Source organism: Lipophrys pholis, assembly GCF_963383615.2.
Source record: "Lipophrys pholis genome assembly, chromosome: 21".
Taxonomy (NCBI): Eukaryota; Metazoa; Chordata; class Actinopteri; order Blenniiformes; family Blenniidae; genus Lipophrys; species Lipophrys pholis.
This window is the reverse complement of record NC_137649.1, coordinates 23,546,064-23,559,889: the sequence shown is the minus strand read 5'-3', so window position 1 is coordinate 23,559,889 and position 13,826 is coordinate 23,546,064. Positions and strand designations below refer to the sequence as shown.

Genomic DNA, 13,826 nt, shown 5'->3' with positions numbered 1-13,826 from the left:
GAGGAACCATCATGAGGAGCCATCATGAGGAACCATCATGAGGAACCATCATGAGGAGCCATGAGGAGGAACCATCATGAGGAACCTGCTGCTGTGTCTGGTTCTTCTACACCAGGAGGTTCCTGCTTGTTATATAAACATTGAATCACCAACCTGGATTCTTTCTTCAGACTAATAATTCATCATCAGCGTCTCTCCAGTGAAGGACAGTTGGACAGACTCTCATCAGAGACAAACTCATCTCTCATGTTCATCCTACAAACTCTCATCTCTTCATAATATGAGACCATTAATAATAATAAATATCTAAAGGTATTAGAATTGTTACCAAGAAGCTTTGTTACTATGTTTATTCATTTCTATGTGTTCATGCAGTACTAAATATCTAAACATGGTAGAGTCGTAATGGTGGGAAGCAGTTTGTCCTCCTCACCTCACCACGCCGTCCTCCGTCCTCCGTCCAGCTACAAGTAGTGCCACTGTCCATCCATCCCCATGTTCATCCCCATTCCGCCCATCGGCCCTGAAACAACAACAACAACAACAACAACAACGACACGATCAACAGATCAGATCTGAGCGTTTTTACAAATCAGTCTAAAAGTCCCTCTAGAGTCTAGTCTACTTTTCACAAATCAGTCTAAAAGTCCCTCTAGAGTCTAGTCTAGTTTTCATAAATCAGTCTAAAAGTCCCTCTAAAGTCTAGTCTACTTTTCACAAATCAGTCTAAAAGTCCCTCTAAAGTCTAGTCTACTTTTCACAAATCAGTCTAAAAGTCCCTCTAAAGTCTAGTCTACTTTTCACAAATCAGTCTAAAAGTCCCTCTAGAGTCTAGTCTAGTTTTCACAAATCAGTCTAAAAGTCCCTCTAGAGTCTAGTCTAGTTTTTACAAATCAGTCTAAAAGTCCCTCGAGAGTCTAGTCTAGTTTTCACAAATCAGTCTAAAAGTCCCTCTAGAGTCTAGTCTAGTTTTTACAAATCAGTCTAAAAGTCCCTCGAGAGTCTAGTCTAGTTTTCACAAATCAGTCTAAAAGTCCCTCTAGAGTCTAGTCTACTTTTCACAAATCACTTCTGATTCCAGCGTGGAACATTTTTAAAAAGGTCCCATATTGTACAGTGTATTTTCCCAAATCAGTGTAAAAGTCCCTCCCGTGGGTTCTACGGAGAACAGGCTGTTTCTGTCCAGGCCGACTCCAGGACCCACTCGGGTGTTTCAGATTAAGTGGTTGTCCTGTTCACTAGTGACCCCTTTAGCGTCGCTTGTCGCAGATAATAACAAACGCGACAGAAATCTGTCGCCGTCCTGACAAACGCCGTTTAACAGTGAAGTTTTTATCTCCCCGTGGGAGGGTCAAAGTGAGTACCCACTACCAGAGGGCGTGGCTATCTCCCCTCATGACATCACGAAGGGACTAATCCTTTCAGGGACGTTTAATAAGCAGATGTGATGTCATAAACCGCGTGATGACGACTGTTCCCTCGGCGAACTCACCGCCGGGTCGGAGACCCATGTGCTGCTGCCCGTCAAGAACGAAGCCTCCCATTGGCTGGCCTTCTGGACTGTAAGCTGAGCCCTGATTCACTGCAGAAAAAACAATTAAAAAATATATATGTTTTTGTTAAAACGGGTCCCAATTTCACCTTTAAACTCAAAAAACTAAAGCCACAGAATCTGCTTCTCTTCTGGCTGTAAACTCTAAAAACAACATTCTATTTTCCATCATATTTCTTTAATAATTAGAATAAATCAGGAATGTTGTTTACCGGCTCTGTTGGACTGATCGATCATTGGCTGGACGATTCTCCTCCTTGCATTGATGAACCTGAATGACAACAGCAGGATTTTAAATATTTCATGAACACAGAGTCGGGTTTTAAAAAAAACAAGAACAACTAAACTTTATAGTTTCAGTGGTTTTTCATATAGTTTTATTTTGAAGAGGTCACCACTGTGAAGAAACACAAACCACAAGCAAAGTTCATGACGGATCAACCGCGGCCACCAGAGAGTCACTGAACCACACACACACACACACACACACACACACACACACACACACTGGGCCCCCCCCCGGGGGGTCCGGCGGCGGCTCCATCAGCAGGAAATCACAGCTTTAGTAATATTGATCTGTAGCCTGGAGCTGCTGTGAAGAGACTTCACCACTTCCAGCTCTGATGTGTGCATCGACCACATCGTCTCGCCGACAGATCAAAAACACACTAAAACAATTGTACCTCTGACGGGATTGTAATATCTGGAGTGGAGACGTCCGACTCATCCAGGCGTGACGACTCTGTTTCATTTGTTCCCCTGCTGCTTTAATCAAGTATTCATGAAATACTACCACACCACCGCAGCAGCAGTCAGAATATTCACAATGTGTTTATAGCGACGCAACACAAACTACCCTCAAAGATTTTATTTTTCTAAATAAATAGGGGATATATTTAATTAATTAATACATTAAAAAAAAAAAAGAATATAAACTTGTTCATAAAGGAAATATAACATCAACATATCAAGCAGGGATCTTTTTTATTTCACAGTGAAAATGTGTGAGAGCTATTTTATTTTATTTTATTTAATTTAATCTAATTTAGTTTAACTTTACTTTACTTACTTTAATTAAATTAAATTAAATTAAATTAAATTAAATTAAATTAAATTAAATTAAATTAAATTAAATTAAATTTACTTTAATTCAATTTAATTTTATTTAATTTTATTAAATTTTATAAAATTTTATAAAATTTTATTTAATTTTATCAAATTTTATCTTCTGTAAATTTTTTCCTTTCTTTTCACGTTGTTGTTTATACGTGTTGGGATTATTGATATGAAAGTTTCCTGCACCGAAAGAAATAACGATATTCTCTGTGTTGCACTATATTTTGTTACCTGTGCTAAAAGAAAAAAGAGAGAAAGTGTGTGTGTGTGTGTGTGTGTGTGTGTGTGTGTGTGTGTACCTACCAGTTGTTGACTTGGAGGATGGTGAGGCCGGTGTCCTGGGCGAGTTGCTTCTTCTGCTCCTCGGAGGGATACGGGTGCTGCAGGTCAGACAACACACTCTGAATACTGTGTGTGTGTGTGTGTGTGTGTGTGTGTGTGTGTGTGTGTGTGTGTGTGTGTGTGTGTGTTAGTTACTTAGTTAATTAGTCAGTTAGTTTATTTCACCAGCATCTCACTTATATCAGTGTTTCTAAATGTTTTGATTCTCCAATGGAATTTATTTAGTTTCAATAAGAACTTTGTTCTAATCACTTTTTATAAATCGACCGTGTGTTTTAGTCTAAATTCACCAAAATGAAACGTTCCAATACTTTGGTTCTGATTCTTTTGGTTGTTGAAGATTTATATTTTAAGTTCTATTAACTTTCTCTTTTTGTAAATCTGTTTATCACATTGACGGGTAAATCTTCTCTATGAGCAGCTTACATTTTATATTTTATATTTTACATTTTATATTTTACATCTTACATCTTACATTTTATATTTTACATTTTATATTTTATATTTTACATTTTATATTTTACATTTTATATTTTACATTTTACGTAATGCAGAATACTGTCATTTACTATGTCATTCATTTTGATCAATTGTATCTGGTTGTTTGTTGGGTGTCTGTTTATTTATTTATTTGAATTTCTTTTTAAATTGATTAATAATTTAAACTTTTTTAAACAAAACAAGGAATAAATAAATGAATAATTTTGTTTACATTATTCCTTTTAATTGATTAATTGAGTTATTGACTTTTATTTATTCATTTATATATTTTCTTCAGATAATTTATTTATTCCTTCATATTTTTAACTAATTTAACAAAATAAGAAATATTTCTTTCTTTATTTTCTTTTAATTCATTTATATTTTAACTATATTTTTTTTAACAAATCTTATGCAGAACATTAACAAAACCAGGACTAAATAAATAAATAAATAAATAAATGTATTATTTGATTGATGTTTCGTTGGGTGTTCCTCCTCCTGCTGATTGTGCCGTGTCAGCAGGACGAGGGTGTTGTTGTTTGTTTGTTTGTTTGTTTGTTGTTTGGGAGGAGAACCGCGGGTTCTACCGTCAGGTGCTGGAACAGCCAGGCTCTCATTATATTGGTCGCCACTTTGGGGAAGATGCCTCGTTTCTTCTGCCTCTTCTTGTCCTGCTCGTCTTCGTCCCCAGAGGCCGGAGACGCCGGGTTGTGGTCCGGGCCGTCTCCTACAGGAAGTGACACAAAGAGGTCAGATGTGGTTTTCTGGCCACGAGATAATGACGAGACGCTGCGGCCGCCGGACCGAAACCATTAATCCAATCCGCGCCCTGCGTTTGACGTGGAGTAATGATGAGGAGCGGGAGGCGAGTGACTGGCAGGAAGTAATGAAATCAGACCCTCGGTCGTGTGTGACCTCGGCTCCTCGTGGGCCTATAATGAAGTGGGCGGGGCCTCCTGTCCTCTCCTCGCCACGCCAGCCAGGCCCTTTCATTTCAGCGGGAAGCTGCTGGGAATCAAACCAGGAGGCTTTCCTTAAAGCAGAGACCCCCCCCCCCCCCCCGACCCCCCTCCCCCCCTCCCCATTAATTGTGCATCAGCAGAGATGATTTACTTTTAACAGTGCTGGTTATTTTTTCCAGGCCTGGGGGCAGAGGAGCCTTGAAAGCCTGCCTCCAGGGCATGTGAATAATGCATCTGAGCGACTCCTTCCCCAAGGCGGGACAGGATTCCTGCTTCTTCTTCTCCTTCTTCTCTTTTTTTCTTAAGATTCGCCCGAGCGTGTCTTTTTGTTTTCCGAGAGGCGTCAATCAAACGCGCCTCTCTGAGCCCCGCGCGCGCATCAATATTTCAGCTGATGGAGTCTGACGGTGGAAAAACCCGGAGTGTTTCAGATCAAAGGCGGGTGGCGTCCCGCTCGGAGGGCTGCCGGGGTCTCCTCGCGCTCCACTTTGGTCTCATCTCCTCCCGCTTCTGGCAGGAAGACTCATGTAGACCGAGTGAGAAAGTTTGTGGTCCTGCACAACATACCGTAAAGTCCCTAATAGAGGAGCAGCCCACTTCTCCGAAGGGTGGAGGAAAGAACAACCCTCACAAATTCAGGGCTTCCCTTTGAAATATTTAGAAGAAATAGAACTTAAATTGGGCGTTTTAATGGATTCTGGACGGCTAAATACTACATTATGATAAATTGTAGGACCAGTTGATATTGACACCAAATACGTTATGGAAGAAACATTCTTATGTAAAAGCACATAACTGAACCAATATAAAGTTACAGACAATATGTGTACATATATATACTATATGGAGAGATGAATGAAATATGAATACTAAATCTCTATATTTATTTTTTGAAATATCAATGAAATCTAATGATCTTATCTTCGTTTAATTTTTTTGTAGTGCTGTAAAGCACCTTGAGACTCACGTCTGTGAACGGTCCTCTATAAATAAAGTTCTATTCTATTCTATTCTATTCTATATTACTCCAAGGGTCACACTCAGTCCAGTTTCATCTTGACCAGTAAAATATTGCCATAATAACCTTTAAATTTACACTTGAACGTGTTTCTTTGCACAGTATTCATGATGAAAGAGTCAGAACTGAAAATGACTCTAATCTCAACATAAAGTCAATTTTAATGAAACATTCTGCTGCTAAAAACAATGAAATGTCAAAATAAAGTCCGTCTAATCGACGGGCCAAATGACGGTTCGCTTCCACTCACAAACTGCTCCTCTATTGGGAACTTTACGGTAAATACAAAGCGTCTGTAGCCTTAGAACCGCGACCTCTGACCTCACAGGTTGATCGGCTGAGGAGAACATGCAAACTGCAGCGTCTGGAGTTTCCTGCCCTGGTTCTGTGATCGGGGGTAAAATGTGAAAGTCCAGTCGGACGACTTCGGTGAGGCTCGATTAATGTTTAATCCGAAAGAAGAAGAACGGAACCAAACGTCTGGATTTTGTGAGGAAGATTGTAAAATGATTCATGATGTTCAGTGAAAGTTCTTCTTTGAAGAAGAAAGAAAATGTTTTGGGTTCTTTTGATTTGACAAGAAAAGAAGAAAAAGAAAGAGAAAAAGAGAAAAAGAGGAAATAAAGAAATAAAAATGAAAAAAGAAAGGAGAGAAAAAAAAGAAAGAAAAAAAAGAGAAAAAATACAAAAAGAGAAAAAAGAAAAAGAAAAAAGGGAGAACAAGAGAAAGATAAAAGAAAGAAAAAATAGTAAAAAAATACAAGAAGAAGAAAAAACATAAACAAGACTTAAGTTGTTAAATGACATGAAAAGGTCCGTGGATCCCCCCCTTCCCGTCGCCCCCACCCCCCACCCCCCTTCCCCCCGCCCCCCCTCCACCCCCCCACCCCCCCCCCGTTCTGCCGCTGCAGAGCACCGACTGCCCCGGGGCAGATCCGCCGCTACACTAATCGCTTCTGACCGTTCGCCGGAGACTCAGCCAATTTCAGCAGTAAGTGAGGGGCTGCCGTCTCAAAGTCATACACCATGCCGGAGCCTCCTCCAACCCCCCCCCCCCCCCCCCCCCCCCACTCACCCCTCCACCCCACCCCACCCCCACCCCATCTGGGGGGCATGGGGGGGATTACCGTAGGGATGGCGAAAGTATTGCCCCTGGGCTAAAAAGAAATACTCATGAGCGCAGCGTCCAAAAGTTCACCTTCTCTATCTTCTGTCTTTCATCGGCGTCTCACCGCGTCTCACCCGGTTTTGCCGCGTCTCACCGCGTCTCACCGCGTCTCACCCGGTTTTGCCGCGTCTCACCGCGTCTCACCGCGTCTCACCCGGTTTTGCCGCGTCTCACCGCGTCTCACAGCGTCTCACCCCGCTTTGCCGCGTGTCGCCGCATGTCGCCGCGTCTCACTGGGACTCGCCGCAGGTCTCCGCGACTCGCCGCGTCTCACCCCGCTTTGCCGCCTTTCAGACCTTCAGTCGGATTCATGTGTTCATCCCGTTTCCTCCCAGAATCATCGATAAACTGACGACAATCAAAAGCCTCCACTTCCCTGCAGTCAGCGAACAGAACACGTTCCATCAACCGACCCTTTCAAGGTGTTTCTTTGCAAATGTAATAAATTTTATTTATTATTATTATTATTATTGTTATTAATAATATATCTGTGCTCTGTAAAGAGATCAGTGGGGAATAATAATGTTCATTAATCCTCTGTTTGCTCTCCGTGAGCCTGATGATGAAATACAACGAAGGGAATCACCTGTGTGAATGTGTGAATGTGTGAATGTGTGAATGTGTGAATGTGTGAATGTGTGAATGTGTGAATGTGTGAATGTGTGACTGATTTAAGCAGGACTCAATCTGGAAGTGTTTTTCTAGGATGCAGTTTATTTTACAGTTTTCTCTCTGATGCAGATCTACACCACCATGGTCTTTAAAGTCTTTCTGTTTTATTTATTTATTTATTTATTTATTTATTTATTTATTGATTTATTTATTTATTTATTTATTTATTTATTTAGTCATTTATTTATTTATTTATTTATTTATTTATTTATTTATTATTTATTATTTATTTGTTTATTTTACCAATTTTTCGCAAAAATCTAAACCCGAATTACATGAAATCTTCAGGGATGATTTGTCATCATTAAAGAACCAACCCATTAGATTTTAGGACGTTAATGGCTAAACGTTTCTAAATAAATCCCCAAAAACTGCGAAAAAAAGTCCCATACAAAGCGGATGAGAGAGGCACCTCATGGAGGAGACCAAAGGAGATCAGCGCCTGTTGCCATGGAGACGCTTCCTGCTCAGTGTTTGTCCGACAGGCTTGTTAGCATTGATATGAGCTAACGGTTATCATGTTAGCGATGCTAACTCGGTTCCACGAACAAATGTGGCGTTGGCGAATGTCTGCGTTCTACCGAGTATAGCTCTAGTTACAAAAGTAATCCCTTACTTTACTCGCATACTTGAGAAAAGCGATCAGATTACAGTAACAGATTACAGTTACTGCCCGTCGGTGGCGACGTCTCATTGAAAAACCTGAATGGACTTTAAAGACGGAGGACTACAGGACGATCTCTTCGGATTGTTTCTCTGGATGGAAGGAAGGGATTGTCCTACCGAGCTCGCTGGCGTTGTCCCCGCTGTGGAAGGCGTGTCCGCCGCTGGACGGTCCGGGGGTTCCCAGGGACGGGGTGGAGTGGCCGTCGTCGTCCATGTCCCGCCAGGACGTGGAGATCTGGAGGTTTCGGGAGACGGCGGAGCAGAGAAGCAGTGGGGAAACGATCAAAGCACGGCGAGGACGATGTCTCCAGAGGAGACGAGTCGGCGTTCTGGCGACGCCCAGACGCCAACCCCACCGTTTTATTGAGCCGACGGGCCTTTTCATGCGTCAGCTGTTCGCCGGATGGCGATGGGATGAGGAGCTCAGCAGATGACAGTAAGGAAGCGCGGGGACAAAGCCCCGGCGTGAAGGAGGCCTCTTCACCAATCCGGCCTCCTTTTCTTCTGACGTCTCTCAGAATCACGCTGCCGCTTAAAGAGGCGCCATTTGTTTCTGAAGCAGCGAGGAGCGTCTCGCCTCACACAACGTCTGTCCACCCAGCACACACTCTAAACTCACACTGGGACGGAGTCCACCCGAATCAAGGCTTAAAGTGGAACTTAAAGATGTAAACATTAACTTTAAATACACAGTTGGTTATTTCCTTTACCTGAGAATGTTTTCATCTGCGTGGATTCATTTATTCATAAAACTTTCCCCAAAACCAACTCACCCGAATTACATAAAATCTTCGGGGATGATTTGTCGTCATCAAGGATCAATTCATTCGATTTTGGGACGTTAACGGCGAACTGCTTCCGAATAAATCCCTCAAAACCGCCAAAAAAACAAAGTTCCCATACAAAGCGGATGAGAGAGGCAATGAGATGAGATCAAAGGAGATCAGCGTCTGTTGCCATGGAGACGCTCCCTGCTCAGTGTTTCACAGTGATGTAGCTACCCGAGAGGCTAGTTAGCATCGATACGAGCAAAACTGTGAAAAAAAAAAGTCCCTTTCATCTCATCCCGCTAAACATGTTCTAGTAAGAGCAGCGCTGATAATCTAAGTTCTCAGTTTAGTTCTAGAGGTTTGTAGTTTGGTCGCCTCTCAGTGGACCTCCCGTGACCTGAGGACGGTGACCTGAGGACGGTGACGTGAGGACGGTGACGTGAGGACGGTGACTTGAGGACGGTGACCTGAGGACGGTGACCTGAGGACGGTGACGTGAGGACAGTGACTTGAGGACGGTGACCTGAAGACGGTGACTTGAGGACGGTGACCTGAGGACAGTGACCTGAGGACGGTGACCTGAGGACGGTGACCTGAGGACAGTGACCTGAAGACGGTGACCTGAGGACGGTGACCTGAGGACGGTGACCTGAGGACAGTGGCCTGAGGACAGTGACCTGAAGACGGTGACCTGAGGACGGTGACCTGAGGACGGTGACCTGAGGACAGTGGCCTGAGGACAGTGACCTGAAGACGGTGACCTGAGGACGGTGACCTGAAGACGGTGACCTGAGGACAGTGGCCTGAAGACGGTGACCTGAGGACGGTGACCTGAGGACGGTGACCTGAGGACGGTGACCTGAGGACAGTGGCCTGAGGACAGTGACCTGAAGACGGTGACCTGAGGACGGTGACCTGAAGACGGTGACCTGGACCCCCTGCTGAGAGAGTCTCACCTGGTCTGAGCCGTTGCCGTGGGGCCCGGTCAGCTGGTGGAAGGCGGCCTTGCAGATGTCCCGGTCCTCCCGGTCGTCCCGGTCCCCCCGGTCCCCCCGGTCCTCCATCACCAGGTCGATGGGCATCTTCCCCTTCAGGCAGCTGACGTAGCGGTGGCAGAAGTTGTCACACAGCTCGTGGACCTGCGACACACCAGAGTCCATCTCACCACCGGTTGTTCACGACGGATTCCCCCGGAGCAGGGATGCAGGATTTACCTTCTCGAGTTCCAGGAGATGGAAGCGTAAAACCTGGATGGCCTGGATCATCTGAAACCCAAAACAGGAAGTGGTTGGATGAGCAGGTGGGGTGAAGGACCCAGAGGAGGAAGTGAAGCCGCTGCTCACCAGGGCTCAGTGTTGGAGGAGAACTGAGGTTTCTCTGAGCGGATCTGAGGAGCAAAACCAGGAGTTACTAGTTTCACTGAGGGGCTGATACTCAAATACTACTCAAATACTACTCAAATACTGAGTTTTACTTCCACCTGCTTGGCGAAGGCGGCGATGTCCTCGCTGAAGGACTCCGAGGAGCAGACGTCCCCCGAGGACAGTCCCGCCTCCCGGGGGCTGCAGGTGGACAACTCACACTTCTCAAACACCAGGGCCAGCAGGGGGAAGAGGGGGTGGCTGACACACACACACACACACACACACACACACACACACACACACACACACACACACACACACACACACACACTTTCCTCTGTATATCAAAAGTTTTATATATATATTATTATATTATATATATATATATTAGAACTTCTTCCTAATACATCGATGGAAACGATCCACAACAGAATAATTGTCTAAGCAGAGTAAACACATTTACAAAACATAATTCAGACAAATTGACTGTGTTTCACAAAGAAATAGAATAAATAGAAAAATATAATAAAGCTGTAACAAGAAATGTAATAAATAGATTCTAAAATCTATTTATTCTAAATCTAAATTAATGTGAAATGTCAATAAACACACTTGAGAGCCACCAATTATGGATTACTAAGTAATCTATTATCATTATTATTATTATCATTATTATTATAGTGATACCCGTATATGTGATCTTTGTCCCTCCTGACCGAGTCGGACCCGGGACCTCCGGGACCTCCGGGACCTCCGGGGCCCGCGGGCCCGGGCAGGACGCCGTGCGGTGCGGGGACTCCGTAGTGCGGGGTCGGGTGTGTGTGGGGTCCGTGGGTGAGGTGGTGGACCGGGGGCAGCGGTCGGGGGTTGTGCGGGTCTCCGTACATCGAGGCGTCCAGCGCGTAATGCGCGAGCTCCTCGTACTGCGGCGGAAGTTTCAGGAGGAATTAGAGGCTGGACCGCAGCTGGAGGACACGTTCTACACTCACTGACAAGACGGAGGAGTAAGACTCGACACAAACATGGTCTGAAGAGCGGAGACTGAAAGTTGCGCTGTGGAGACGTACCCTTTGCGCCATCTACGTGCGCAATTTCCAGGCGTGCGGACGAAGTTCAGCGCAGCAAACTTGTAGAGGTCCAGTAATAAAGGAGGGTTCTGATCACGCCGGGACCAGAAGCAGCGCGGAGAGGAAGAAAAGACGCAGGAAGGATGCGTCTGGCATGCTGCCAAGAGAGAAGAAGTGCGCAGGAAAAGAGTAGAAAAGAGTAGAAACAGAGTAGAAACGGAGTAGAAACGGAGTAGAAACGGAGGTCCTGCGGCGGGTCGGGGTCAGTGTTGGAGCTCTGCGGGTTGATTTAATCCAGAGCATCAGCTGGATGCTGATGAGAAGCCGGTCCTCTGCTTTCTGCTCTCCGGGAATCTTCATGCAGGTGCGCGCATGTAGAGCAGAGCGGCTACGTCATCAGCGGACCCCCCCCCCCCCCCCCCCACCCCCCCACCCCCCATCCAAAGTTCCCCACTTATTCTAAGTTCTTGGTTTTATTGACACATAGACGGACGATTTCACTACTTTTAAATAATCTTCTTCTCATTTTTTAGTGTTTAAATGTTGTATTCAGGTGAACCTTTAATGAAGCGTGTCGCCATGGCAACGTGAGGGTTTTCAACGTGCAGGAGATCTGAAGCTCAAAGCTGAGAACTTTCATTTAAAATGTCAAGATAAGTTTTGTTTGCACTGTTTCTGGTTCTTCTCTGGTTCCTCTCTCTCAGGATTCGTTACAGAAAAAAATTGACAAAAATATGACTTGAAAAAAAAAAATAATAATAAATCAAACTATCGTCCAATAATAATTAAATTTCCTAAAAGGGAGAACATACAACATGTTCACAGTTGTGTTCAATATAGAAACTCTTTCATTTGTTTAAAAGTGCAAATACGTCCAGCATGTGATTTTATTTAGAACTAAATGTGTCGAACTGTCAATAATAACAGGAAAAATATAATAATAATTAAAAGCCTTTATTTGTTTATTTGAATTCTAACAACCAGTGAACTGGCAAAACGCGCCCGGGGTTATAATTCTCCTCATAGAATATCATTACCGTGCATTGCTCTTCCTCTGTGCCCCCCCCCCCCCCCCCCCCCCCCCCCCCACCCCCTCACACACACACACACACACACACACACACACACACACACACACACACACACACACACACACACACACACACAAACACCCACACACACACACACCACTGGCCACAGTAAACTGAATTGAGGCTGATTCAGGGTGTCATGGGTCCTCAATGTAATGAATCACCATCCAGCCCGTCCAACACACACACACACACACACACACACACACACACACACACACACACACACACACACACACACACATCATCCCAGTGAAAAATATTAGTGTTGTCAGGATCGTCTGAAGGAGGCCGGGCGTCTATCGGTGTTGTTATTTATAGTGTGTGTGTGTGTTTGTGTGTGTGTGTGTGTGTGTGTGTGTGTGTGTGTGTGTGTGTGTGTGGTCAGTTTCATCAGACAGTAGGAGACTTTCCGGTGGTTTGGAGTTAAACTGTTCGGCGGTTTTTCTATAAAGCTCAAGATTCATCCTCTCATCTAACCCCGGACCCCCCCCCCCCCCCCCCCGTCCCCCCCGTCCCCCCAGCCTGTCATGTCTGCGCGAGCTGGTCGTTATTAATGAGTCTTGGATTTAATTTCCGATGAGCGATTATTTGACTGTTCATTTAGCGGAGATTTATGAGGAGGTTCTATATCTGCAGCCTGCAGCCAAGCTCCTCTTTAATAATGGGAAATGAAGACATTAATCACTGCGCAGCAGGAAAAACACGGCAACAGAGAGAGAGAGAGGGAGAGAGGGAGGAGGGGAGAGAGAGAGAGAGAGAGAGAGAGAGCGAGAGAGAGAGAGAGAGAGAGAGGGAGAGAGAGAGAGAGAGAGAGAGAGAGAGGAGAGAGAGAGAGAGAGCGAGAGAGAGAGCGAGCGAGAGAGAGAGAGAGAGAGAGAGAGAGCATCACCTCCTATTAATCTGAATGCTGTGAGGGAAATGACCTGTCTCATTGGATGATTTAATATTGTCAGAACTGAGTTGAGCGCTCATGCGTGGAAACTTTGACCTGTTTCCTGTCGGAGACCAGAGACTAGGAAGAAGAGACCAGAGACTAGGGAGCAGAGACCAGAGACCAGAGACTAGAGCCCAGAGACTAGGAAGAAGAGACCAGAGACTAGGGAGCAGAGACCAGAGACCAGGGACCAGAGTCAGGGAGCAGAGACCAGAGTCAACGGGAGACACAGGGTTCCTGCAGACCTTCAGACCCCCCCCCCATTTGTTCAAATTTCTGGTCCAGAAACCTTCAGTATTCTAAGTTTATTTCTTCTCCTTGATTTTCCTCCATTTGAATATTGGATCATAGGAGCTGCATTCAGAATCTGCTGTGTCTGTGTGAGCTGGACTGGCTCCGCCCACACATGCCCATCTTGGGAAGAGGAGGAAGTACTTCCTCTCGTGGTGCCATGTGCCAGAGCAGAGCTGCCTAATTGTGGGAGGAGTCAAAGGGAGGGCCTACCTTGACTGGGATTGGCTGAACCCCCGATGACACTATATAGGGTTTGATTCCTGATTGGCTGGTTGGAGCAACACACTTTTTAAAACCTGAAACAAGCCAGGGAGAGAGAGGACA

General features: G+C 44.8%; 1 protein-coding gene across 1 annotated transcript; it reads right to left on the bottom strand.

The window, feature by feature from the left end:
- Positions 1–464: 464 nt before the first annotated feature.
- Positions 465–11,192, bottom strand: LOC308126060 (homeobox protein Meis1-like; the record flags this gene model as incomplete). Its single annotated transcript, XM_080490161.1, is given in 12 exon segments — positions 465–523; positions 1,493–1,582; positions 1,765–1,823; positions 2,972–3,048; positions 4,081–4,220; positions 8,097–8,214; positions 9,706–9,888; positions 9,964–10,095; positions 10,098–10,136; positions 10,230–10,371; positions 10,801–11,036; positions 11,181–11,192. Coding segments are annotated over 12 exon segments (1,287 nt in total).
- Positions 11,193–13,826: the final 2,634 nt, after the last annotated feature.